This window comes from Bipolaris oryzae, assembly GCF_000523455.1.
Source record: "Bipolaris oryzae ATCC 44560 unplaced genomic scaffold scaffold_265, whole genome shotgun sequence".
NCBI lineage: Eukaryota > Fungi > Ascomycota > Dothideomycetes > Pleosporales > Pleosporaceae > Bipolaris > Bipolaris oryzae.
The window spans coordinates 1-24,529 of record NW_006911541.1 but is presented as its reverse complement, the minus strand read 5'-3'; the positions used below and the strand labels follow the sequence as shown (position 1 = coordinate 24,529).

Here is a 24,529-nt window from a genome sequence, read left to right as displayed (position 1 = left end):
GGGGGGGAGGCTATCAGGGTCCAAACATGTTCGCTGCCCCCATGTCCCCGTGTGGCTACGTCAGCTTCTCGAGTCGTATCATGAGTTTCACGCTCTTGGGCGGTGCAGTGTATGAGTCGGACTGCTCGATGCCTGCGTCATCTACAATGGTCGTGCGGTAGTTTGAGTACAGGGCCGCGACTATGTACTTCATTTCTGTGTCCACGTCAGCATATCACGTTACCTACTCAGCTCACGAAGCTAGTAGAAGTTCAAAGTCACTCTCTTCGCCCCTTCCCCTCCTCGTGTGGCTGTGGAGAAGGGGAAGGGGGACATGTGACTAGTGGATACTTACGGTACACTGCCAAGTGACTTCCCACGCACATTCGACCACCACTAGTGCACACAGTGTAAGCATATGCCAGCTCCGATTACGTCAAGAGCAACCAAACAACAAAATACAGGGTTATACTCACCTGCCAAAAGCCCAAAACCATCGGCTCTCCATGTCTCTCCGCTTGTCATCGGCCACCTTGTCGAGTCCCAACCAGCGACCTGGCCTCCATTCACTTGCACACTCATACACGTCGTCGTTCAGATGCAGCAGGCCCGCACTGGCGCTCACCCTGACTCCGCCCGGAACGTGGTACGATGAATCGTCTGTTGGGCCAAGTCGGCAGCCTTGCGGGGGCGTGAAACGGGGTTGTGGGCCGGGAATCGCAGAGTGAAGACGCAGGGTTTCCCAGATGACGGAGTGTAGCAAGGGAAGGGCATCGACGGCTTTCGGGTCGGGCAGATTAGGCACTGAAGATGCTGCCAGGCGGGGAGATAGGCCGAGGAGCTCGTCCTGAAGACGGGTCTGGATATCGGGGTGCTTGGATAGCTCGTGGACAAGGTAGTTGAGCGTTATACCAGAGGTGTCGAAACCCGCGGCCAGATGATCGAGGACTTCGCTTGCCATGGCGATGGGATCAGGCATACCACCCGAGCTCTTACTTGCTTCCTTTGCCATGCTGCTCTGCAGCTGCTGGTAGACTACAGGCCGGTCCTCGATCCCTGCGGCGGCGACGCCAGCATCCAGCACACGCGCGGCTTCATGGCACATGTTGATCACCCATGCCTCGATCTTGCCATTTGCTTCGTCGACCCATTTGGGTGAGAAGCGGTAGCCAAGCCATTTCTCCGCCATGCTAGTGAGGTGCGGGAACTCTTGCGGCCAAAAGTTGAAGGATCGTCGTGAGTAGTATAGGTCCAAGAACCAGGCGAGTTGCTGGGGGTCCTGGATCAGGTTCGACCCTGCTCGCAGTCCGAAGATGTAGGACGTCACAATATCCATTGTTGTTGCACTGAGCAGTGCGTAAATGTTCAAGACTCCGTTTTCGGGACCTGCGCATACGGACTCTAGATACGGCAGGAAGCGCTTGTACATGATTGTCGATGCCTGCATGAGCAGCGATTCACTAGCAAGGACGTGAGACTTGCTGTAAATGTTGCTCAACATACGTTTCCTCTGCGAATGCGGCCTGTTACTGCCCGTGGAAAACATGTTGCCGGTTCTGCCATTTCACGCGTCAATGCCCGCTAAAAACCAGACGCCATTGTTTTTTTTAAGTCTCAAACAGGGCAGTTCATTGCTCACCCGCTATAGTTTGTGAAAAACGAATACCAATTATAGCCGTTTTTGGCATTGACTTTTTCGAATCCCCCGCCGTAGACATCGCGGATGCCGCCCTTGACGCAATTGATACTGATTTCTTCGGGGCCCAGACACACAATTGGACCCAGCCTCGCATGCGCATCTTTCAGCGTCGCATTCTCAATCTGTCGCCAGCGCACCCAGGCTATCCACAGCGACGACACGTGCGCGAGGGGATGCGCAGCGGGGATCTTCCGCAGCGGATTGCGAAGGTAGGCTACGAGCACGTGGATGACGACGAGAGCCGGGAGCAAGACGGCCGGCGCAAGCAACGACGACGCTTCCATGATGGTGATCTATCGAATTTGCGTTCGGTTCGTATAAGTAAAACAATGAACGAAACAAAAAGAAGAAGAAGAAGTCCGCACTCAAAACGGCCTTGATTCTCGCATCAGCAAAAAAAAAAGAAAGCAGTTCGTTAGCAAGAGCAGCCCCTCTAGTTACCTCACCTACGCCAGCCTAGCTAGCTCCGAAATCGCCAACTTTTTTTTTGCTCTTCCTCCCTACCGACGCAGGAACAATGCGCGTGCACTCGCAAGGACCCGAGATGTTCCAAAAAAAGCAAAAGAAGTCGAGAAGCAAAAGAAATCAATAGCCGTATCCTCGCCTTTGAAACTCACAACCTAAGTCGGGAATCCCAATATCCTTGGTATACTTTGCGACCCGCAGTACAGTCATCATGCCCATCGTACAATCTATCCATCTATCTATCTATCTGTTGATCATCTCGTATCTCACGCCTTATTGTCAACCCACACCTCAACCCCGCAACCCCTCCACCTCCACCTCCACCACCACCTCGGCGCAACACGACCGATATCTTATCGCCAAAACCCACCCCGATTCCATACTTCACCTAGCCTCTCTCTCTCACCTCCCCCCCACCCATGCAACGCACCGTTCTTTATCTCTCGTTCAGTCCTTAGTCTCCACGCTATCCCCAAAGCGCACTTAGCGGCGAGGTTGTGTGGTCTAGCGCGCTTCTTTTCCCGACGCGCTTGAGGCACAGGTGGCGCTGTGGGGTTCCAACGTTTCTGCCACTGTATGTGTGTCTGTGTGTGTGTGGATTGGACATCTCAACGGGTTCAACGAAGGTACGTGTATTAGATCATCTCGCTGGATGCATGGGGGGGGGGTGAATGTGATACATTTTTCTTTCTCCTTCTTTTCTTTTTTTCTCTCTCTGCTTCCTAGCATTCGGCCTTGTTTTATGTTCTGTCTTTGCGCCAATTTCACTATTTACAGCGTCCCATTTAAATATTTGACGTGTTGTGTTTTGGTTTGCACGTGCTTTGTGCATCGAGGCAGGGGGGGAGGAGGGGGCTTTTTCGTTGGTTCCCTCGTCCTCGTCCTCCTCGTCTTACCACTCGTTAGTGGTTGTGGGGGAGGGGAGGAGGCTTATTTACCATGGTGATCTGGGGTTTCTTGGGGACATCGGGAATATTTGATGTGCACATGCCTTTGCTGTACCGTGTTTCGAATCGTTTTTTTTTAACTCGTATTTTTTTAGACTTGCGGTGTCCGCTTGGTCGCTTGATGCGGAATGTCCCGTGGCGTTGTTCGGTATGTCGGCACCCCACTTGGGGCTAGGCTGGGCTGAGCGAGTGAACAAGGAGTGCTGACTTTGTGCATGACGGTCGTTCATATGCGGGTACATGTTTAGGCTGTCCGGGTCTTTGTTTTTGATTTTGGCGCGGATACTTGGTGCCGTGGTGGGCTGGGCTTTCGGTATGCATGCATGCGTGTGTGAGCGAAATGACGTTTTGGGTGATTCTTGGTTACACGGCACACTTCGCTAGAGAAGAGCGTCAGTCGGCTGTCTCATGTGGTGTTCTTGTGTGATGACATGTCGTGCGAGGGCAGGGTACGAAGCGCGTATTATTGATGTTACTTGTTTTGGAGGAGGAAGCTGACTGGAAGGGGTATTGGGGAATGTGCTAGAGAGTTCATTTGGAAATCCATCAGTAGACTTTTCCTTCGTGAGATAGTACATACTGAGATGATAAAATCTTAAGGGCATATAGTGTGATACGTGATATCACTGGTTATAAGTTCCGAGGAACACTACGGATACAGGAAAGTCATTCATTCATTCCCTTGCATTGATTCTACCACAGCTGCATGGAATTCATATCTGCATTCTCCCCTCTTCCCGAGTTGGGGTCTGCATATGCCGTCGAAACGTTGACACTGCGCTGGAAAGAACTAGAAAGTATAATTGCGCTCTCACCGAATTCCCACATCTTTCTCAATTGCAATGCTTAAATCCGTGAAATCAGATCATGTTTCAATAATGTTTCTCAAGTAGAAACGGTATATAGTCATGTTGAGAAAATGCTTTATCTCAATGAGCGCACCAGGGTTTTCAAGTCACTAAATCTCAACACATCTGGAAATGTAGATTTTGTATTCTTCCCGCGAAATTTACTTTCCTGTTTAATTACCAACTGCAACTCTCAAGAGACAAGTCATGGGAGGTCTTGGAACCAGGGGCGGCATTATTATGGGTAATGAGAAGACAATTTCATGGCATCGGGGAACTCGATGAAAGCTGAGTCATGGCCAGCTGACTAGCTACATGTGAAGAAAGTCAGAACATCTGCCAGTCCGATCCTGCTTTCCATACAAAAGTGACCTAGGTCAAGTGACCCAAGTTATATAAAATATCCCTCAAATGTAGTGCATTGACATCCAGATAGTCAATGTGATATTCTCCGCCTCTTTTCCAGAGTCCCGAACCTAACAGCAATCCTCTGTTCTGAGAAGAAAACCCGACAGGCAGTAACTGCTTTTGAACCACTGTGCTTCCGTCAGATAGCCGAAGATTGTCTCTCTGCAAAAAGTAGGTCACTGAGCCTCAATCGTAGCTGACGGTCAGGGATCCGAACTTCTTGCCCTTGATTGTGACGTAGAACTCCAGGGAAGACTGCAGAGATATATGCACGGTAACACCGATAGAGTAGTACTGGCGACCACACGGGCTCGTTTTCCGTTTCAAGTCGCTCAGGGGTATGTCGTTAGAATCGACTGTAAGCACTGCTACGTGGTATACTGACTGACTTATGTTAGCTGTGTTGCTTCCTCGAAGCGGCTTGCTCACCTTGTCCACACATCGGGATGGAGCAATATCTGCATCGCATGCGAGAAGTTTCCAATTCATCGACAGGTCCTCGCCAACCCACCATTTCATTGTCAATTCCGTAGCTGCATGCGTTGCCTCTGACGCAACAAGGGTTTGTCCTTTCTTGATTAGCCATTTCATCTGGTTTCGCGCCCTCTTTTTTCCATCATAGATGTTGATGTACATGTCAGTCTTAATGTGCTCATGTTTTTTGAAAATGCTGCCACAGGATGTACCATAATGCCGACGGCTCTTTCGTTTCACAACTGCACCGATACCTTTCTCAAGGCCTTTGGTTGCGGCATCACGGACTACTGCAGACCAACTACGGCGAATAAGCCAGCAGAATCTTCATAAGGACGTTGGAGGTACTAACGCGTAAGGAGGCCGAATAGCTTGTATCTCTTGCTTCTTTACGAAGTCTCTGATCTTCGAGAACATATATGGTGACTCTGAGAAACCACCGACCATAAATACATACTGGCTGAGTCAGTAAATGTATGCTGAGAGCATGTTACTGTAAGAGGACGAAAACAGTCGTGAAGGTTTCGCAGTACATAACACACCTTGATTTTCACTTCGCTTATACGCGCACGTCGAATCTGCTCTTGAATCTGCTCATACGTTTGACAGAGGCATGAGTCAAACATTGCTCGTGTATCGTCCCTACGTGGTTGAATCAATAATGAATTATGAAATCATGACTTTGGAACTTACGCTGTGATCTTCAACTCCCCGTCACTAATTCCTCTCTTCTCGTCGTCATCGATAGCACTCAGCGGGCTTGGAAGTAGCAAGTAGTTTGTTTGGGTTCCAGAGAAGCCGCTTTTCACTTCCATAGTGAAATCCTGGAGAAGTTTGGCCGCTTTTCTGGTGAGCGAAGTGCGAGGGATCTCTTCGCTTCGACAGCCAGCGATTTTGACAAAGTCTTGAGTACCTAAACGGCGCTCAAGCCATTGGAGAAATGCGCGATCGATGAAGCTACCACCACATTGAGCACCGCTACCCACTGTCGCCTCTTCAATGACAGTTGGCTGAATACTCGTCACGCGATATGCAATCAGATCAACAGTACCACCTCCCATATCGCAGACAATAAAGCCGTCACCAATTGACAACTTTGCATCCTGTGCTGTGCCACGGAGTGTCTTGATCGTATACAGGGCGGCAGCTTCTGGCTCTGTAGTAACGATAACAGGCATCTTCAACTCTTTAAACTCAAGAGAATTGAATCCAGCTTTCTCAATCGCCTGCATGGTCCGGTATTTCGCGACATCTGACCATACGGCTGGAACGGTCACCACCAAGGTAATAGGGAGCGTTCTCCACAGTTCTTTGCCGTACTTGTCGTCTAGGTTCTTGATCAAATGGCCTTTGACTTGCGCAAGGAAGCCTGCGATGATTTCGACAGGCGGTTTACGAGCCTTGAGCGGATTCGACATTTCACCAATGATCTTGGCGGCCTCGCCATGTCCATGATTGTCAAGTTCCAGCTTTGTCCACATATGTCGCTTTTCATAGGGTGGAATATCAGAGCCCCATCGTAGGCCTTCATCCAGATATGCTACCTCGCTTGGTACCTTCTCTCTAGTACCAACGTTGCCATGACGTGAAGGCCAGTCGTGTACGATTTCGATATGCTGCTCCTCTGACTTCGAACCAGAGATTTCGCAGAAGGCAACACCTAGGATAGTAGGTATAAAGGTAGTAAAATCTTGGGTGACACTTTACCCGTGTATGTAGTGCCGCAATCAAGCCCGATCACTAGTCGACTACCTGTCATGTTGTCTCGGTCACCACAGCCTGAGATCCGAGCCTGTGTTGCAGTTTTGACCTATGTTTTATCAATAGTAAAACCGGGGGAGCGAGCGGATTGTTTGTGGGAACAACAAGGGCGAGTGATGACTAAGATGGCTCGCAGTCAAAATGAAAGTGAAAGTGAAAGTGAAGGTAGCGCCTTGTCACAGCGATTGCATTTAGCCTGCAAACCTCGACTAACAGCTTTTCACGCCACGAAAGCTTTTAACTATAGGGCTTTCCAACCTCACTGACAGACCAGGCAGTTACTCGCCTTGACGAGTCCGTATAACCATGAATGACACCAACCATAAACACTTGGCGCCGACTGTAAGTTCATTTATCGCTTTTCGAACCAACAACTAACTGTCAGCCTAGTCATCTCCTGATGTGATGGACAGTAGGAGGTATCCAGTCACGCCAACTAAGCCTCATGACAACCATAGCAGTCAAAGCTATAGAGAGAGTCCTCTTGGCACTCCGCACAGCAATGCAGCCTCTGAGCAGTCTTTCAGAAGCAGTAATGGAAGTATGGGAAAACGACTCTCGTACGTCAGTCGTATCTCTACAAACTGACAGAAACAAAATCAGAACTTGCGTTCGAGCATCAGAACCCTACGCCACGAAGTTGCAGACCTGAATGCGTACATCAATCAGCTTACCGCGGAGTATGAGAAAATGAAAATTGACAAAAGATACTCCGATATAGGATACAATTTCGCCATCTCAAAGATAATTGTACCTTACGCAGAGGGTCAGGGTCTTCGCTTAGATAGTCTCGATGCAAAGGCCGTACAAGCCATGTTGAATACTATTCACCACGAAGTCGGGGCATCTACAAAGCTCCGAATCCAATTGTTCGATCTCAAAGTGCAGACATGGATTACGGAAGAGGAACTCGCTACTTCACGCGCACAGTGCCAGTCACTAGAAAAAAAAACAACACATCTCAGACGCCAGGCTTCGAGAGTCGCTTCAGAATCTTGACATCTCTCAAGACGAAGCGCAGGGCCTACGGAATCAAGTGCAAGCGCTCCAGAAAGAGCTACTGGCTCAAGTATCAAAAGTCGAGGTTGTTTCTGATGAGACACTTTCGCGGGACTTCCGCATCCTTGCCTCTTTGGTAAAATCGCTCAGCCGCTCGATCCAGCCAACACAGGATTCCCCCATGCTACACACTCTCGGGTTCTTCGTGCTCGTACAAGATGTCGCAAAGCATCACTGGAATACCCGCGCACGCCAAAAGGCATACGTCGAGGCGTCGATATGGTCCATGCTGATTGATGGGCTATTCCATCACCCTTTCGAGTTCTGTAGACCCATCGAGGTACTCAATGAAGACTGGCGCTTGATTTTTGCCGAGGAGTTCTTTGATGACTGGCCAACCCCAACCCCAGAATCCGAGAGCTGGCGGCTCACCACAGTGAACACGTTGATCAGCCAGATTGGACGGGAGACTACAACTACCGGCCAATGTCACGAAGATTCCCAAGAATTGAGTAAAAAAGTTCGTAGCCTACAGAAAGGGGTATTCAAGAAGCGAGAGTCCGTCGCCAATACCATCAGGTCGCATCTCACAGCGATATCAACTGGCGACCATTCAAATATCCCAGGCATTGTCGACCAGGCATTCAAGTTAGCTTTCAACATGTCCATGCAACCTTTCCGAGTTCAAATTACTTGGCCAGATGTTGGTGCCGATTTTGAAGCAGACCACATGTCTTCGGTTCCCGACCGCAATGGCCAAGATATCCGCAGAGGTGTTGTTGCATTCATTGTTAACCCTGGTCTCACTCGCTGGGGCGATGCCCACGGGCAGAATTTCGAGAAACGCCATGAGATTGTGCCGTCCCTGGTGCAGCTTGAACCAGTGCAGGTCAATCATAAATATCTTCGTAGTCGCGTGATTGCAAAGCAGGAGGAGGAGCATGTTCAGCGATGAACCTAAGATTAGAGAAGGCACCGCAATCGACATGAAGATAAGGGAACATGACCCGATTGATGGTGGCACAAGGGGATGAAAGGGAGGAAGGGGGCTTGGAGTTTGCGGATTGCTTTCGGTGTTCAACACACCATTGTACTTTGACAGAACAGCGGATGACAGGGTATATGCTACCCACCGGTAGTATTGAGAGAATTGGCGTTCAACACGAACTTCTCTAGTTAATGTGGCTGCTTCCATGAAGCTAGCTCTCAGAATAGGAGAGAGCATAACGAGATATGAGCTCATAAGAAAATGCAAAAATCGATGACGAGACGTATGAAGCCCGATATGCGCATGTGCCGCCTTTGTCGTATGTCATTAAGCTTGGGCGGGGATCGAAATTGGAGAGGGGGATAAAGCGTTGTTCACGTCACAGGCGCGTCGACGCGAGGACATTTCCGGGACTAGCGTGCCGAACGCGTCGGCCGCATTCTCGATACATACGACCACCGCCGGCTCTGTTATATGCCATTCGTACCTTTTATTGTTTACCCGCCCAATGCTGGCTATTAGCCCTCGGGAGACCCCATTCCACGCCCATAGTATCCCTCACAACTCACCGGGCGCGTCTTTGTGCGCGCTTACTCTACGCCTCCACGCTGGCTAGACATACCCACCCACCTCCGCCATGTACCTCCCACGGAATCTGATAGCACACCTCTATCAGAACCTCGTAAAAAGAACACATGCCGCCGCACCACCAGTCCTTCTCCTTGTCGCACTCGAACCAGACGCGCTGTGTGCGTGTCGGATTCTTACCGCGTTACTAAAGCGCGACTACATACCCCACAAGATACAGCCAATAGCCGGTTATGGCGACCTTTCACGGGCAGCAGATGAGCTGGTACGGCCAATGCGGACAACCGAAGGTGGCAGTGGGGGTGTTGTGGTGTGTTTGGGTGTAGGAGGCATGGTAGACATGGAAGAGATGCTAGGCCTGGACGTGGACGAGAATGGAGAAGGTGGGACTGGCGATGTTGAAGTCTGGCTCTTGGATGCACGACGACCATGGAATCTTACCAACGTTTTTGCAGCACCCGTCAGCCAAGACCCCGCCACGGGAGAATTGGTGCGGAGACAGGCTGGTGTAGACAAGGGCAAGATCCTGCAGTCCTACCAGTCATCAAGAGGTGGAATCATAGTCTTTGACGATGGGGATATCGAGCAAGAAATGCAAGCAGAGAGGGAGGCATATGTGGGACTTGAAGAGATGCCGGAGGTGGGGGAGGAAGACGACTTGAGTGATTCAGAACCAGAAGACGAAGAGCCCCCGTCAGGGCAGGCGCCAAAGAAGAGGAAATCATGGGGTGAGGGTGATGATTCTGAAGACGATATGACAGACGACGAGCGGCCAGCGCAAAGACGGAGGAGCAATTCTGTGCGTACAACCTTCGTATAAAATGGAACATGAACTGACAATTTCTAGGGCGGCTCAATACCATCCTCACCTGAACCGCGACGGCGGCGGGGTCTGTTGGCAGCAAATCAATTAGGCGGATCCTCCGACTTTTCACGTTCAGATTCCCGCAGCCGCTCTGTATCGCCATCAGTAGCCGCCCCAAAAGAGCAGTCCGTCAAAAGCCTACGAAGGCAACTTATTAAGAAGCGCGACAAGTATGCACAGGTCCTTGACAAATACTACGAAATTGGCACATCATACTCGGATCCTGTCTCATCCCTGGTATACAACCTGGCTTCAGAGCTTGGCCGCGAAGACAATGACCTGCTATGGAACGCCATTGTTGGTGTCAGCAGTCTCGAGCTGTACGGACGGACGGGAAGCGGCGTCGGGCTCAATCCGCTCTCAACACAAGGTGGCTCAGCTGGCTGGAATGGTAACCGAGGAGAGAGCATACGCTCTGTACTGCGAGACGAAGTACGACGGTTGAACCCCGTCACTGATGCAACAAGCGTATCTCGCGACGCAACAATGGGCGAAGTCTGGGGTGTCATTCCAACCAGTGCTCGCTCAGCAACAGACACAGCCATCCGCCTCTCACCAGAACCCCGCTTCCTCCTCCTCAGGCATTGGTCTCTATACGAGAGCATGCTGCACTCTCCGTATCTCTCCGCCAAACTACACATCTGGAGTGATGCGGGGCAGAAGCGACTTGCTAAATTGCTTGCAAAAATGGGAGTCTCTCTCACCGAATGCAAACAAAGATATACACACATGGACATGGAGCTGAAGCGCGGCCTACGGGAACGCCTTCTCAAGTTTGCCCCACAATACGGTCTGGACGGCCTAGTCCCCCCCAAGTCGAGTACAGGCGATCCAAAAGACGGCTGGGGCTTCGTCCGCTGCTGGGGCTGGAAAGCCTGTCTCTCAGCCATCGACGCAGGCGTAGTCCTAGGCGCCATCCTCGAAGTCGGCGATGTAAAGAGCCTTAACCAGTCCGCCCTCGACAGCTCGAACTTCGTCGGCACAGCCGACCACATCGAGATGCAAACCTCCACCCAAGAAGAACAAGACCTCGCTCAAGAACACATCACCAGCCGCTTCTGGACCGCATACGATGCCCTCGGCAACATCGACCTCCTCGTCGAGCACATAACCACAGCCCAGCACCTCCACCGCGCCATTCTCCGCACTGGCACCGCCCTCATCGAAAAACGCCAAATCCGCCACCTGCGCGCCTTCCGCATGGCTGTCGTGAAAGAAGGCCCAGATGTTCACCTCTTCACTCACCCGGGTGCCCTTACCAAACTTGCCCTCTGGATTGCCGAAGCCATCGTCGAGCTAAACGGTACAAAGGGGAAATCCAAGGGAAGTGAACTCGTCATGGCGGGTCTCGACGACTCACGCGGTCTCTACGTGGTTGTTGGTCTAGGAGGTAGCGGCGGGACTACGCAATCGGCCAAGTCGCGGCTCCAGAAACGAGAGGCGCGCGCCGCGGCGAAGCAGGAGAAGGTGGCAATTAAAGAACGGGAACGCGCGATGCGTCGGGAAGTGCGACGTGCACGGAATCTCGCTGCGGGCTTGGAAGAAGATGAAGTCGAAGACGAGACCGAGTCTGAAGCTTCGGATTCAGATTCCTCCTCCGACAATGATTCAGAGGATGAAGAAGATGAGCGCAAGGGAGGCAAAAATCGCTTTGGCAACGCGTTCCAGGAGGTTGTCCGTGAGACAGGGGCGCGAGTCCGCATGGATAGTTTTGAGGCATGTGTGATTGAGATCAAGAAGGAGGATCTCAGCGGGTTCTTGGAGAAACTGAGTCAAAAGGCTGTTGTTGGTTGAGTGATGTTCTTGTGAGTATCTCTTCTTCTTCTCCTCCTTCTCTCTTTGGTCTTTTGGTTCTGGGGGGTTATAGCTGCCACGAAAAGAAAAACGTGGATTTGGATTTTCAATGCTACAGAGGGACATGGGTACGTGTTGGGGAATCTGTTTGGTCACGGCAGAGGTGAGAGTGGGGGTTGCCATGTTGATACCCGTGGGTTTGCTTCTTTCTATTTTCTTTTCTCTTCTCCGTCTTTGTCTTTTCTTTCTCGCTGCCCCGTTTTTATTTACGGCATGTTTTTTTTTGAAGAAATGTGAAAAGTGAACGATTTGAAACGCACGTATTCAGCATCGCAGTATTACTACTATTATTCCTTCTCCCTGTAAAGGGCATAGCACAGCGTTACCATCATAGAGCAAAACAAAAAAACATATACACAAGCAACACGCCTAAACCAAGTCCATTGCAATTCAGAGTACATTCCCAACCAAAAATAGAAGAATAAGAAAAAGTGGTATCTTCTGTACGAATGCGCGACAAACACCAAACCCATTTTCCCTCCATTATTACTTTCACTAGCAATACCATCTCTACCGCCTCACTTTGTAAACGACCGTCCCTTTTGCCCCATCATGAGCGGTTCCTCGTCGTCACCATCATCGTAGCTTCCCTCCCCACTGCTTCGTCTCTTTCCCCTCCTTACTTTGACACCATCCGTCAGTCTCTTCTTCACTTGTTCGATGTTTCCATCAATAGTGCTAAATGGCTTGAGCTGGAACCCGCCCAGATTCATGCTACTGTTGCTCCTACTATGGCTCTTCTTGGGCGTCTGCGGCCTACTAGAAAAGAAGTCCTGATTTGCCAGGTCGTGGAACGATTCGTTGCGCGGTATTTCATTCATGGAACCCGGCGAGGCGGGGTAGTCGTACGTTTCTATGTCCTGGCCAGCCTCTATTCGAGCGTCTTCATCAGACTTGACTGGGGGGGTACGAGGACGCTCGTTCTTGTCTCCTCGGATGAAGGGGTCTTCAATGATGCGCTTCGAATGGAAGTCGTCATACATTTCTGGACCAAGTTCGTTGATGAGATCGTTGACCTGTTTGGCAAGATTCTCGCGGCGCTCCTGAAGCTTGACGAGTTCACTATTCGAAAAGGGGTTCATCATCTTCCAGAGAGGCCCAAGAGATTTGAGGATATCCATGGCGACTTCACCGAAACGTAGAGCGCCGTAAGTGACCGTGATGTATACAACAAGTTGTGGGAGAATGAGCCAGCGCTTTGGAATACCAGCGGGAAGGTGTCCGTTACAGTTGTTGTACGAGTACCAGTAGAGCCCGAGACATACATACCATGCATAACAGGCTGGTGCGACCGCCATGGCTACAAGAAGCTTCCACGTAGCCATGACGTCTCTGGCCTGGACCTTGACATTTGAAGCGGCAAGTGCCTCTTTTGCTTTCTTCACAGAGACAACCTTGGTAACAATGAAAACCAAACTGAAGAGTATCGTTCCAGGAAGGACGAGCAAACTCAAAAAAATGAGCTTTGCAAGGCGGTAGACGAAGAGACCTGCGGCTTTGATCGGATGCATCTTTGCGTACTGAACTTGGTGATCCCGGAGGCCAAGCGCTTTAAGTTTTCTGTTGTACGTTGTAACTTCTTTCTTGAGTTCCACGACGCGAGGGTCGTCCTTGTAGCGCTCGTATCCTTGGACAAGGCGGCGGTTCAATTCGACAACTCTGGGCAATGGCAGTTTTGTCCCCTTTGAGTTGTAAAGACGACGGACGGCCTGGATGACCTGCCGACAAGTGTTAGTAAAGGGCGAAAACTATCCGATTGAACCACATACCATGAGTGTATCGTAGTCAGGTGTCGTAACGGTAACACCAATGAGCCCCTGTCGGATAGTCTCAAGCATCTCGCCAATTGCTTCTCGTCTTCCAGGCCCATCAAATTTCTTAGCAAGCTCTGGTGGGACGTGGATTGGCGTTCCAAACTCGATAACAGCCCTTGAGCGAAACTTGTGAGCGTGAAAGTAATTCATGCCAACGGGAATGATGTTGAGGTTGCAGTCCGGCTTGGTTGCGACTGTGCCAAGAGCCATAATGGCGACACCAGCTGGAAATTGTTAGTTGTTGTCGAGTTTCCATATGGAAGCAGCTGACCTTTCAGAGGCAGAAGATCGGTACGGTCATGGCTACCACCCTCTGGAAAGATACCAATGCTTCCGCCATGATGCAGAACCGCATGTACAGCGTCGTAGACCTCGGTTTGGTCGAGTTTGGGCGCAACCTGAAACGATGTTCCTTCATAGCCATCAGCGATTCCCTTTTTCGCGTCGGCTCCGCCAACAAATGTGCCGTCTTTGGTCATGTCGTTGCGTCCAGTCAGTTGCTGCATTGCGATACCTCCTTTAAAGGGACGCTTCAGCCGGATCTCTTCGGGGCCCTTGATCTCGAGAATCTCTGCAGTTGCTGCCTTGTTGTCTACTTTTGGAAGAACGAGCGAGCCACCAACCTGGAACTGCTTGTCTTCAAAGTTTGTATCTACACCTCGAACGAGAGTGGGGTCATTTATGGGATCTGGGAGATAGATTTTGCCCTTTGCTGGCTTGGTCATGTCCATAGCTCGTCCCACGGGCACAACACCTGTCAAGCTAGCCATTGCGCCAACGAACTTGCGTTTCATAGACTTCTCGGCAATCAGAAACTGTATACGGCGGTCCGACTCCTTCTTTACCACTCGCATCAACATGAGAGGGTCTACGAACTGCAATCTGTCAGCTTCTGATTTGCGAACAATGTCATCTGTCAGTGTCGTACCTGATTTGCATGCGGGGCGCACACGAAAATGACGGGGCCCTCCTTTGGCACCTTCCAGCTACTCCTAGGATGGACTTCTCGGAAGAAGAGCTCGACGAGAATCGAGAATGTCCATAAAAAGGCATCGTAGACATACTTGTTCATCACCGCGAGCCTTTTGCCTTTGGCATCTCTCTTTTCGGTCGCCATGAGGGCTGTCTAGACCACTAGTATGACGCCAAAGAAGAAGAGAGTAGCTATGTTCGCCGCGGCGAGGACGAAGTTGATATAGCCCCCTATGGCTGCAGGTGCGTCGTGATCTCAGGGTCCGATGATGTGTGCGATGGCGATTGAGGAGGTGACTTGTGGGCAGTTGGGCAGTGCGCTCACTGGGGCGCGGGGTCGCTGATGATGTTGGTGCAAGTGTGTGGGTAGCGATAGACTTTGCATGTGTCAGCATGGGGCTGTGAGAACTGCCATGGTGTTGCAGGAACTTTTTTTTACTTTCTAGCACTTTCTCTGTGTCTCTGTGTATTGTCGCGTGCGAGGAAATGAACATCAGGCCACAGTTGAGCTCCGGGCTTGAGCGGATCCTGAGATAGGAGATAGCCGAGTGCCGAGCAGCGAGAGTATTAGTGGAGCGTTGCGCTGGAAGGATAAAGCTCAACCGAAGCCGCCTTGGGACGCTATTCTCGTTGTTGAGGCCGGGTATGTGGAGGGAGTGCAGATGGGCCGGGGTAGCGGGCTAGATTTGTTATGTCATTGCTGCTTCGCCTGCGCAGCTTGCCGCTTCTTTGTGGTGGGGCAGTGGCTGCTCGCCTGTGCATGTGCATGTGCTACGACTAACCACGCCCATGGGCAACCGCAGGCCTAGACTCGCTCCACGCCTGCACCGTCACCCCCAGCGACAACGACGACGACAACAACAACATCTTCATCATCATAAAAATTAATTGCATTGCACAGTCACCAAGCGGTGGGAACAAAGAATCAAAAGCCACACACAGAGTAACCCAGCATAGAATATGTTTGTATAGAAGGGTTTGGCAACTAGACTTTAGGATATTAAAGTCTCTAATCAAGAAGGGTATATACGTAATGTTGAATAAGATGAACATAGAAGGCACAGCCAGCATGCATATGAACCCTTACAACACGACGAAGGCAGCCGCAGCCACGACCATTGCCAAGACAGAACCGCTGACAGTATAGACAGACCCAGCGCCCTCAAATACTGGCAACGTCGGGCTGGCTGTATTGTTGCCTGCAGGTGGAGATACTGCGCTCGAGGTCGTCAAGTTGAGAGGAACGGATGCAGCTGGTGCGGTCGGCACGAATGGAACTGTAATAGTCACCGTCACGCTAGGTGTGCAGCTAGAGGTAGAAAAGGAAGAAGACGCCGCAACAGTAACAGTCTTGGTGATGTTGCGCACGCATGACGAAGAAGAAGGCTCAGTATCGTCGAATTCAAGACCAGGGTTGTTAGGGACGACGGGAGCCGCGCTGGAAGCCGTAGGGCTTGGGGTAGTGACGGGCGCTGGTACGTCGGAGGCTGGGGCTGGGGCCTCAATTGCCTGGGGCTTGTCAGACTGCACCGCTTCTGGTACCTGTCCTGCCACTGTCTCACTCAGGGGACTCTTACTTGGCGAAGCAAGCGGCGCACTTGATGGCGCTTGCTCCGGGTTAGGTTCAGGAATGGGTTGAGGAGTAGGTTCGGGAATAGGTTCAGGAGTAGGTTCAGGAGTAGGCTGTGGAGTCGGCGTAGGGGTCGGTGTTGAAGTGGATTTTGGCGTAGAGCTCGTGGCAGGTTTTTCGGCGTTGTTCTTCGCAGGAAGCAGGTTCTTCTTGATCTGTAGAAGCGCCTGGGTGACCTCGAGTGCAGACAGCTGCTGACCAACACCAGAGGTACCGTCCCAGCCTCCTGTGTACCATTTGCTGCCGCAAGTCTTTCCATCTGGGCCTCCAGAGCAAGACTTTGCAGCGCCAACCGCAGAGGCTGTGAGATACTTGGTAATGGAATCCTTGGTGAAAGGAGCCAGCAATGCAGTCTTGGCCATAAAGCGGGAGAGGTAAGCCTTGAAAGACTGCTGGTCAAGGTTGCAGTGCCTTCCAGACTCGCCCGTCTCACATGCCCATTCGTACATGATGTCGGTGGCATTCTCATAAGGGTTAAAGAAGAGCAGCTCGGCATGTTTGAGGAAGCCGGTAGTGCGGTCTTGCCAGATCTTGGCGCCATTGGTGAAGTCATACATGAATGCTGATCCGTGAAGAAACATGGCGTTGTTGTAAGTCCACTGAGTCTCATCCGCCACCTTGGAGCAGTTGGTCCTGTCATCGGTCCCATCAAACACTTCATATTGGTCGGTGATGAGGCCGACGCTCTCGGTCCAGTCATATATCTTCGCAGCCCAATCCGCATACTTCTTCTCGCCAGTGTAGCGGGCAAGACGTGCACCAAGCCCAAAGGCGCAGCCGTTGGAGATTGCGTTCTTGTAGTAGAATCCGTACGTGTTTTCGGGATAAATCTGCCACTTCAGGCCTCCACCGCAAGTAGTATCATTCCAGCGTCCAACAATGCTGTCGAATGAGCTAGTGGCAACTTCGAGATAGTCTGCAGGTGCATCTGCAGGCTCTGGGAACTGATACTCGAGTGCACTCATAGCGGCGATTGCCCAAAAACATTCGTCGTCGCTGCCCTGGGATGCACAGTCAGCTCTTGCCATCAGATGGCGCCATGGTTTCCCATACCGTCTCGCTCCTGCGGTAGTCTAAAATGAAGTCATTGTTGGGTCCGTAGTTGGCAGTCAATGCTTGCTGGAGCGCCTTGACATGCGAATCGTCGCCGCTAATCTCGCTGTATTCAATCACGCCTGCCCATGCGGCACCACCCTCCCACCAGTAGTGGGGTTTTGGCCAAACGCCGATATCTTGCTTTGGAACACCTGTAGCATTGCCCTTGTAGAGCGACATCAAGCTGTACGCATATTGTCGAGTGACGGCAAGGATAGACGCTGGTCAAGTTAGCCTGTAAGAAACGAACGTGCGGTATTCAACTGCTGTCTCACCTTCGTCCTCGGGATCGAACTCAATACCGTTGGCGGTGCTTGCCGCAAAAGCAGCCAAGAGCACAGCTCCCGGAGTTGAGAAGAACTTCATGCTTACTCGGAAACGAATGTAAAGAGGTGGGAAAAAGAGAAACAAGAAAACAAACAAGGCAGAAACGAAGTAACGACTGTGTACAGCGCAAACAGTATGCGTGAGTGAAGAGAGAAGCCTAGTTCGGTGAAGGGGCCTGGCATTATGTAGAGAATTGGGCTGACTCGAACCAAGCCACGCTGAACAAGGAGAGCGCGGATGCAGGCGGCAGGGGAGGTGTAAGCGGGCGTTTCGAAACTCAGGAACAAATGGCGCCCTAGCCAATCACTCGCTAGCCAGGCTGTTTCATACCCGCGGCCTCTTGCCTCTGCGTCCACTCGTCTTCACTGCACCTAGTCCTTCATTGTCTGGAAGAGTTGATCGTACAGTCTCCACAGTCATTGTTGTATAGCTGCTAAGTTTGGCTTCGTCGCTTGCCATGTTTGGATGTGAAGCGCTTGCGAGGGCGACCACAACCAAGTCTTCCTTCCCCAGACACGCGCATAACTCAGCATTCCTGTGGTGGACACGCATGGCGCCTAGCATGTGAAGATCACACAAGCAAAAAGCAACCGACGAGATTACACCAAGCGGCAAGGGCCGGTCCTCCATCACACAGCCATTCGGCAAGACTCCTCTAATTATGCCTTGGCCTTCGCATTACCCCCTCATCACGGCATCACCCCACTTCGAGCCTGAAGGCCTCCCGTAATATGGATGCTCTGCACAACTGCACACACTGTCCCAGCAGCCGTATCCACCTTAGTTTACGCCTACTAACCTCTTTTCCTTCTTGGCCCTTTCCTCTTCCTGGATTGCAGCCCTCTCCTCCCTTGTCATATTGTATGCTCCAGTAACCTGTCTGTACGGGTTGTCCGGATGCTTTTCGAACTCCTTTCGTATTATCTCAATCTTCTGTTGTCGCCGCAAGGTCTTGTCGTCCTTCATCTCGGCAAGTCTATCTTCCTCGTATGCGGCCAACGCAGCCTTGAATCGCCTCTCGGGGTGCCGGTCAATTTTTTCTTGCGTGTTGCCCGTGATATCCAGAGCATCGAGCGCATTGTCGATACCGCTGGCGTTGAGCGCGGATGGCTTTCCGTCGAGGGAGCCCAGGGCTGCGTCGATGCCGCGGGGTTTCTTCTCGGCTTTTGGCGCTTTTCCTTTGGGCTTCGATGGCATTGATGCCTCTTCTTCACGCAGCAATGCCTCCTTCTCGGCCTTCTTACGTGCTGCCTCTGCGGCCTTTTCTGCTGCAGCCTCGCTGCCATGTGTTAGTCTACAGTTGCGCAGAGATGCAAGCCCACCTACGCCTTCGCATTAGACTTCGCACCCTTCTTCCATTCTTCTGCTTCTTCCTTCTCCGCCTGTTGATTCTTTGCTGCCTGTTTTGATGCCGCAGCCTCTGCCTTGCGGGCCTGCCCTTGTGCCTTCTTCGAGTTCTCGCTGGCGCCGGCGCCGGCGCCGCCTTTCTTTGCCATTTTGATGTGACGTTAGTAATGTGCTCGCTGGATATGAGAGGGTAGTGTAGGTTCAGCCAAAAGAGTTCGGGACGGAAGCGATTACCAACGTGAGTCAAAATTTGGTGAGCAAAGCAGCCTGTAGCAACCCTGCGGGGCAATGTCGTCACGCTACACCCACACGTGTAAGTGACTAAGCACTTTCTCGAACTCGTCTCTTACATGCTAATACATGGATCAAATCGAACATGAAAGGTCTCGAAAACAACCATCTCTTCAACAGGCTGGTAGAATGGGGCATCATAAAATCCCTTCTCTCTCTTGAGGTGCTCTCTTCTTACACGCATCATATTCTCAGGCGTGAGCAGCTTCATGCCTACCCAAGAAGAGCTAATCGGTCTGAGTCCCGTGTAGACGAAGACGTCAAAAAAGAATCCCCTGAATACGCAGCCCAGAAATGGCGCTACCAAGGGGATCCGATTGTAAATCAGTAACGTCACTGCTCAGGATATGAAGAGGTGCTCTCCCAGAAGTAATGTCCACCTGCAAACCAGACCTCATGACCATATCCGGCAGCAGAGAACATCAGTCTCGGGCTAGAGTCGCGAGCAATATTGATGCCATAGCCAGTCTGCCAAGCAGAACAAGAGCTTTTGCCGAAGATGAGGAGGATGAACATAGCAGGAATCATTTGTCGCTCTGCGGGCATTGTCAACACTTTTGGCAATTATCAGATTTATCCATATATACCTTGGTTGCACCGTTACTGTTGGGGTCCTTCAGCGCAAGTATCACGAACATGAGAAACGTGCTTGCGATGAGTTCCGAATACAACTGACTTGTCTTGGTCAAGAAGAGTTGCGGTTAGGTGCAGAAAATAGCTGCAGTAGCATTTTCCGCAGGAGGAATTGCCCGCATTTTTCCACTTTCAACTCAATCAATGGCGCTGATGTAGTTGGCATATACAACACCAGATCCGACGAAACCTCCGAGCATCTGTGCGACAAAGCACATTGCGATCCGCCGCCATGGTAGCTGGCGACAAATGCAGTTACTCAATGTAATCGCAAGATCGAGATAGGCGCCAAAGTCACCTGCCACATATAGCACAAGCATTGCGCCTAAACTCTTACTGGTGTGGGTCAGAAATTTGCACAAAGAGCCATAGGGGAACCATTCAGCTTACCCTCAGATTGTTGTTTGATATGCTCCGAAACTATTACCTCCTGGAGCAGCCGTCTGCCCCGCTGAGAGTAAAGCCTATGAAGCTGAGCCATTTCCGAACATCAGCAATGCAGCAGTACCTGGAACTCTGCGAATAACTCTCTCATAACAACTCTTATTCGAAAACATAGAAGACCCGATTGGTGACGCCTCAGAGTGCTCATAGTCAACGGGTGTTTGAGGATGTAAGCGAAGTACCGATCGTTTTCGCGGGTTGCTCGATGATGTTCGGTGAGGCGAGAGTTCTCAATCTGCTCAATCTTCGGATTGTTGGCTACGTGTTCGAGTCAAAAGGTGTCGCACCTGAAGACTGGTAAACACAGTTAAACTCTGCTCTATCCATTGTGAGTTGTCGACTTGCTATTTCTCGAAATTATGCTTTCTAGATGACGGTCTGAATAATAGTCTGCCCGATTGTGGGTAATCGAAAGATGCGGAGAACTTGGTCCCTTTGTAGTTATGATTAATAAGAATTGTAAACAGAAGGAAATATACGAGCCGAATATTTCGTAATACTATACTTTCTAATAGTGGTAGTATAGTAAGAATGAAACTATTGATAGGTAGGTATTTGATAAAGAAGGCAACGCGATCACATCTGCATTCGTCTTCGCTAGGGCTCTAGCAGTGGTGACCCCGTACCTTCAACCCATCGATCAGAAGACGTGATAGTCGATATTCCTCACTCAAAGACAAGACGCCTGGGTAGATTATCTTACTTCCCCTCATAAGCCAGTGAAGTCATCTTACAGAAGATTGAATGGCGTATACGTCGTCAGCCTTAAGTGTGCCGGTTATATTCTATAGTGATTAGTTGACGATAATCTAGAAGAGAACGTGACCGTTTACGCCGTACGTCTTGGCAGGCTCGGGTAGATATCAATTTCATCAGATAAACCCTCGCCCCCAGGGACTCAAAAGGAAAGACAGCAAAGAGGGTAGCAGTGACGTAGTTGGAACTACGTCGCAGTCTTTTCACCAGGGAATTCTATATGTGACTAGCAACAATTGCACGATCTTACTAAAGGATGTACTATAAACGGATGTCGCAGCCTATACAAGGCCGCTCAAGCAACAAGCCACTGTAACGGCAAAAGAAATGCACCGCCTTAACAAGAAAAGGGAATGGCGATACACAACAGATAAACGAATGTAGTAGATAGCAGAAGCAATATGAATTAAATGACCACAACAACATGTGCAACACTAAGCTTGGGACTACATACCAGCCTGTGCCCTAGCACAATATATGGGCCGCTAGGGGTAGCCCTGACCTAGGGCAAAACCCTATAGCCAGTATGATAAATTAAGTAGTCAGTCAACTAGCTTATTTTCTAAGCATCTCATTGCGAGCTATGGGGCAGTAAGCAAGTTATCATTGCATTATCCAAACACCTGCAGTCGCAAAGCGCCCATCACCGCAAACATCCGATTCGTGCATACAGTACATAGAATCTTATTAGTAACCCTCCTCTCTAACACTGTCTCCAATACGTCAACTTATTTTCACGCCGGAGTACGAGTGGAAAATTGTTAATTAGTGAACTATTTTTGCGTAAGCAGAACGAATTTACCAACTAGTGAGTTAGTTAACTATTAATGTGGGATGAACCGAACGAAGTGTTATAGTAGCATAGTAGACGCTCCATAATATGAGTCGAGACGATTGGTGGCTTCCGTAAACCTCCGTTGTACTCGACAACTCAGTGTACACAGGATGGCAAGGCAATATTCAGGCAAAGAATACACATCTCATGCGCTTTGGAATAACAAAACATGATCATATTTTAGCCGCACACAGCCATGCGACGGTTGATAGAGACAGAATGTTCGATACGGGTCAGTCAAAGTAGTCTCTATTAACCGTCGCATTCGGGGTAGTCATCTGGGTCTGGGGTAGTACTCGATCCATCAATGATGGCAAAGGGCTCAACTACAGCTGGACTCAGATAGCAGGCCCTTTTCCTATTCTCACATCTAGTGTCGCAGTTTTCTCTAGCTATGCTGCCAGCCTGTGAGACAGGTTAGTATACCAGATAGGAACTGCTCGTTGGCTTTTCACTGCTTACAGGATTGGTGGCCCAGCATCCGACTATGCAGGCAGCACAAGTGGTTCGACATGAACGGTTGTTGCTCCACCGCTTTTTCACGTAGCCGGTATCAAGAGGGACAGAAGAAACCGCTGGAACCAACTGCAGTAGAGCAGCCTGGTAAATTAGGCTGTGTTCTGCTATCGTAATAGAGTTCATTCCGTTAAGCGCCTTCGAAGACACCACCTGGGCTGAGGCGATCGTGAGCATTTGGCAAAGAAGAACTGGCTGCGTAGTTGTGTCGCGTAGTATATTTCCCGTTCAATTTGATATAGGTGATACCTTTAAGATGAAGAGCAAGCGGGTTGTATTCGGAGGAGTAGGAGCAACACCATCAGCTTTTATATGCTAGTGAAGCATCCCTGCCGAAGTAGTGAATGTGTGGCTGCTAACATTACTGTTCGTGCACCCTGTGTTGTCGTATTGGCGCTCGACGATATGACTATGAAAAGCTCTTCGTATCTGACATTAGGCTACAGCTGACAAAGTGCTAATGCCAGAAGTATGTCGGTCGGCCATAGGGGTCCGTTGTGTTACTGTACGGTCTGATATTTAATAGGTGTAGCGCTTTTCCAGATCAATCCACCCTACACTGAATTGAGTTTCGGACTGGCAAGTGGAGAGATGTCCTGTTAGGTTGCGTTGAGCTGCACAGTAAGTCCACAAGTAAGTCCACCAATACTAGGTCTAGCTTAGGTGATTACGGGTACACTTTTTTAAGGGGCTTCGCTATGTCGAGCAAATGCTTAGTATATAATTGATTATGTTCGACAAGGAGCTATGAATTCTACTTGCGAGGTGTTTATTTACTTGACGGAGAATGATTATGCCAAGGCGTCTGAACGCCGCACAGACGCTGCACAAATTCCGGGTACTCTGGGTAGCGCCCGGATGCTATGAGCAACCCCAGATTCTATCGAGAAGCTATCCCAAGGACGTTCAGCCCGTCACGATTTTAAAGCGCTTTCCTAGCTGTATAATTTACCATAATGAGCTGGTTGCTAAATATCCTAAGTCTAGAGATATTTTACTTTAAAAAGTCTTTCTAAAGAGTAATACAATAGGACGAGCATAGGCTAGTAAATAGGTAGGGACTACCTAGAGGTAAGTTCTAGGTAAGATTAGATCGCATAAACCTTAGGTAGAGATAGTAATATAGATTCTTAGCGCTAGATAGTAGTAGAGATTATATTATATAGACTTTAGATAGTAGTTAAGTTAAGTTATATCTCTAAAAGACCTAACTTAACTAATTCTTAGTACTAAGAATCTCTACAGCTGTCTCTATCTAATATTACACGGTGTTAGATACTAATACTTCTTTAAGCTTAATCTAGGCTAGGGAGAGTAAGATTAAGTAAAGAGCGCTGTAGGTTATTTATCTAGCGATATAGTAGAGTAGATATACTTCTAATATATTATAATATAAAGTTAGATACTAATACTTCTCTAAGCTTAACCTGGGTTATAGTAAGAAAGATAGTATAAAGAGTAGACTAGTAAATAGGTGGGGGTTATGTTAGGGTTAGGTTGCTAAGAGTTCGGGTTTAGGTTGGGTCGGGTCTTATATAATTATAACCCTTACCTAACCTAAATCTAAACTCTTAGTAATCTAACTCTAATATAATCTAATTATTATACTAAGAGTTAGATTAGATAATAATTATATTACTAAAAGTTTAGGTTACGATTAGATTAGAATTATATAGATATAATTAGAGTCTATAGCTTACGTTATTAAATTATATTTTATTATTTCTATAATTATTATATCTATTATTTATATGTATTATAGAGAGAGTAGATTATTAAATTAAAAGAGTAGTTTAGAGAAGATCTATCCTTTACTAAAAGATATAGAATTACTATCTGTAACGGGCTGAACGCCCTTTAGATGATCCTCGATGGAATCTCGGTTAACTTGAGGCACCCGATAGGCTACGCCTTATCGGTCCGATAGTTGCTCAGGCAACTGCCTGTAGATAGATAGCTACGTAGCTTAGGAGCTTAGCTCTCTATTAACTACA

At 49.6% G+C, this 24,529-nt stretch overlaps 8 protein-coding genes across 8 annotated transcripts; 2 read left to right on the top strand and 6 right to left on the bottom strand.

The window, feature by feature from the left end:
• Window positions 1-55: 55 nt before the first annotated feature.
• COCMIDRAFT_9857 (uncharacterized protein) lies at window positions 56-1,962 on the bottom strand (the record flags this gene model as incomplete). The annotated part of the gene is made up of 4 exons (XM_007695057.1): window positions 56-195; window positions 335-375; window positions 456-1,535; window positions 1,619-1,962. 4 exons carry the CDS (start codon window positions 1,960-1,962, stop codon window positions 56-58), a joined length of 1,605 nt encoding a protein of 534 aa, XP_007693247.1.
• Window positions 1,963-4,532: 2,570 nt separating this feature from the next.
• On the bottom strand, window positions 4,533-6,579 carry COCMIDRAFT_109318 (uncharacterized protein; the record flags this gene model as incomplete). Its single annotated transcript, XM_007695056.1, has 6 exons — window positions 4,533-4,730; window positions 4,854-5,121; window positions 5,173-5,276; window positions 5,363-5,462; window positions 5,514-6,480; window positions 6,528-6,579. The coding sequence occupies 6 exons, from the start codon at window positions 6,577-6,579 to the stop codon at window positions 4,533-4,535; spliced, it is 1,689 nt and encodes a 562-aa protein (XP_007693246.1).
• A 945-nt stretch (window positions 6,580-7,524) lies between these two features.
• On the top strand, window positions 7,525-8,535 carry COCMIDRAFT_109326 (uncharacterized protein; the record flags this gene model as incomplete). The annotated part of the gene is made up of 1 exon (XM_007695055.1): window positions 7,525-8,535. A coding segment is annotated over one exon (1,011 nt), but the record flags the coding sequence as incomplete, so codon positions are not given.
• Window positions 8,536-9,205: 670 nt separating this feature from the next.
• Window positions 9,206-11,815, top strand: COCMIDRAFT_109332 (uncharacterized protein; the record flags this gene model as incomplete). The annotated part of the gene is made up of 2 exons (XM_007695054.1): window positions 9,206-9,955; window positions 10,004-11,815. The coding sequence occupies 2 exons, from the start codon at window positions 9,206-9,208 to the stop codon at window positions 11,813-11,815; spliced, it is 2,562 nt and encodes an 853-aa protein (XP_007693244.1).
• Window positions 11,816-12,162: 347 nt separating this feature from the next.
• On the bottom strand, window positions 12,163-14,806 carry COCMIDRAFT_30790 (uncharacterized protein; the record flags this gene model as incomplete). Its single annotated transcript, XM_007695053.1, has 5 exons — window positions 12,163-12,175; window positions 12,398-13,593; window positions 13,645-13,913; window positions 13,961-14,564; window positions 14,618-14,806. 5 exons carry the CDS (start codon window positions 14,804-14,806, stop codon window positions 12,163-12,165), a joined length of 2,271 nt encoding a protein of 756 aa, XP_007693243.1.
• Window positions 14,807-15,744: 938 nt separating this feature from the next.
• Window positions 15,745-17,752, bottom strand: COCMIDRAFT_109333 (glycoside hydrolase family 76 protein; the record flags this gene model as incomplete). The annotated part of the gene is made up of 3 exons (XM_007695052.1): window positions 15,745-17,292; window positions 17,345-17,607; window positions 17,662-17,752. The coding sequence occupies 3 exons, from the start codon at window positions 17,750-17,752 to the stop codon at window positions 15,745-15,747; spliced, it is 1,902 nt and encodes a 633-aa protein (XP_007693242.1).
• A 741-nt stretch (window positions 17,753-18,493) lies between these two features.
• Window positions 18,494-19,209, bottom strand: COCMIDRAFT_109316 (uncharacterized protein; the record flags this gene model as incomplete). The annotated part of the gene is made up of 2 exons (XM_007695051.1): window positions 18,494-18,992; window positions 19,040-19,209. 2 exons carry the CDS (start codon window positions 19,207-19,209, stop codon window positions 18,494-18,496), a joined length of 669 nt encoding a protein of 222 aa, XP_007693241.1.
• Window positions 19,210-22,271: 3,062 nt separating this feature from the next.
• On the bottom strand, window positions 22,272-22,712 carry COCMIDRAFT_30788 (uncharacterized protein; the record flags this gene model as incomplete). Its single annotated transcript, XM_007695050.1, has 2 exons — window positions 22,272-22,424; window positions 22,482-22,712. 2 exons carry the CDS (start codon window positions 22,710-22,712, stop codon window positions 22,272-22,274), a joined length of 384 nt encoding a protein of 127 aa, XP_007693240.1.
• Between the last annotated feature and the right edge of the window lie 1,817 nt (window positions 22,713-24,529).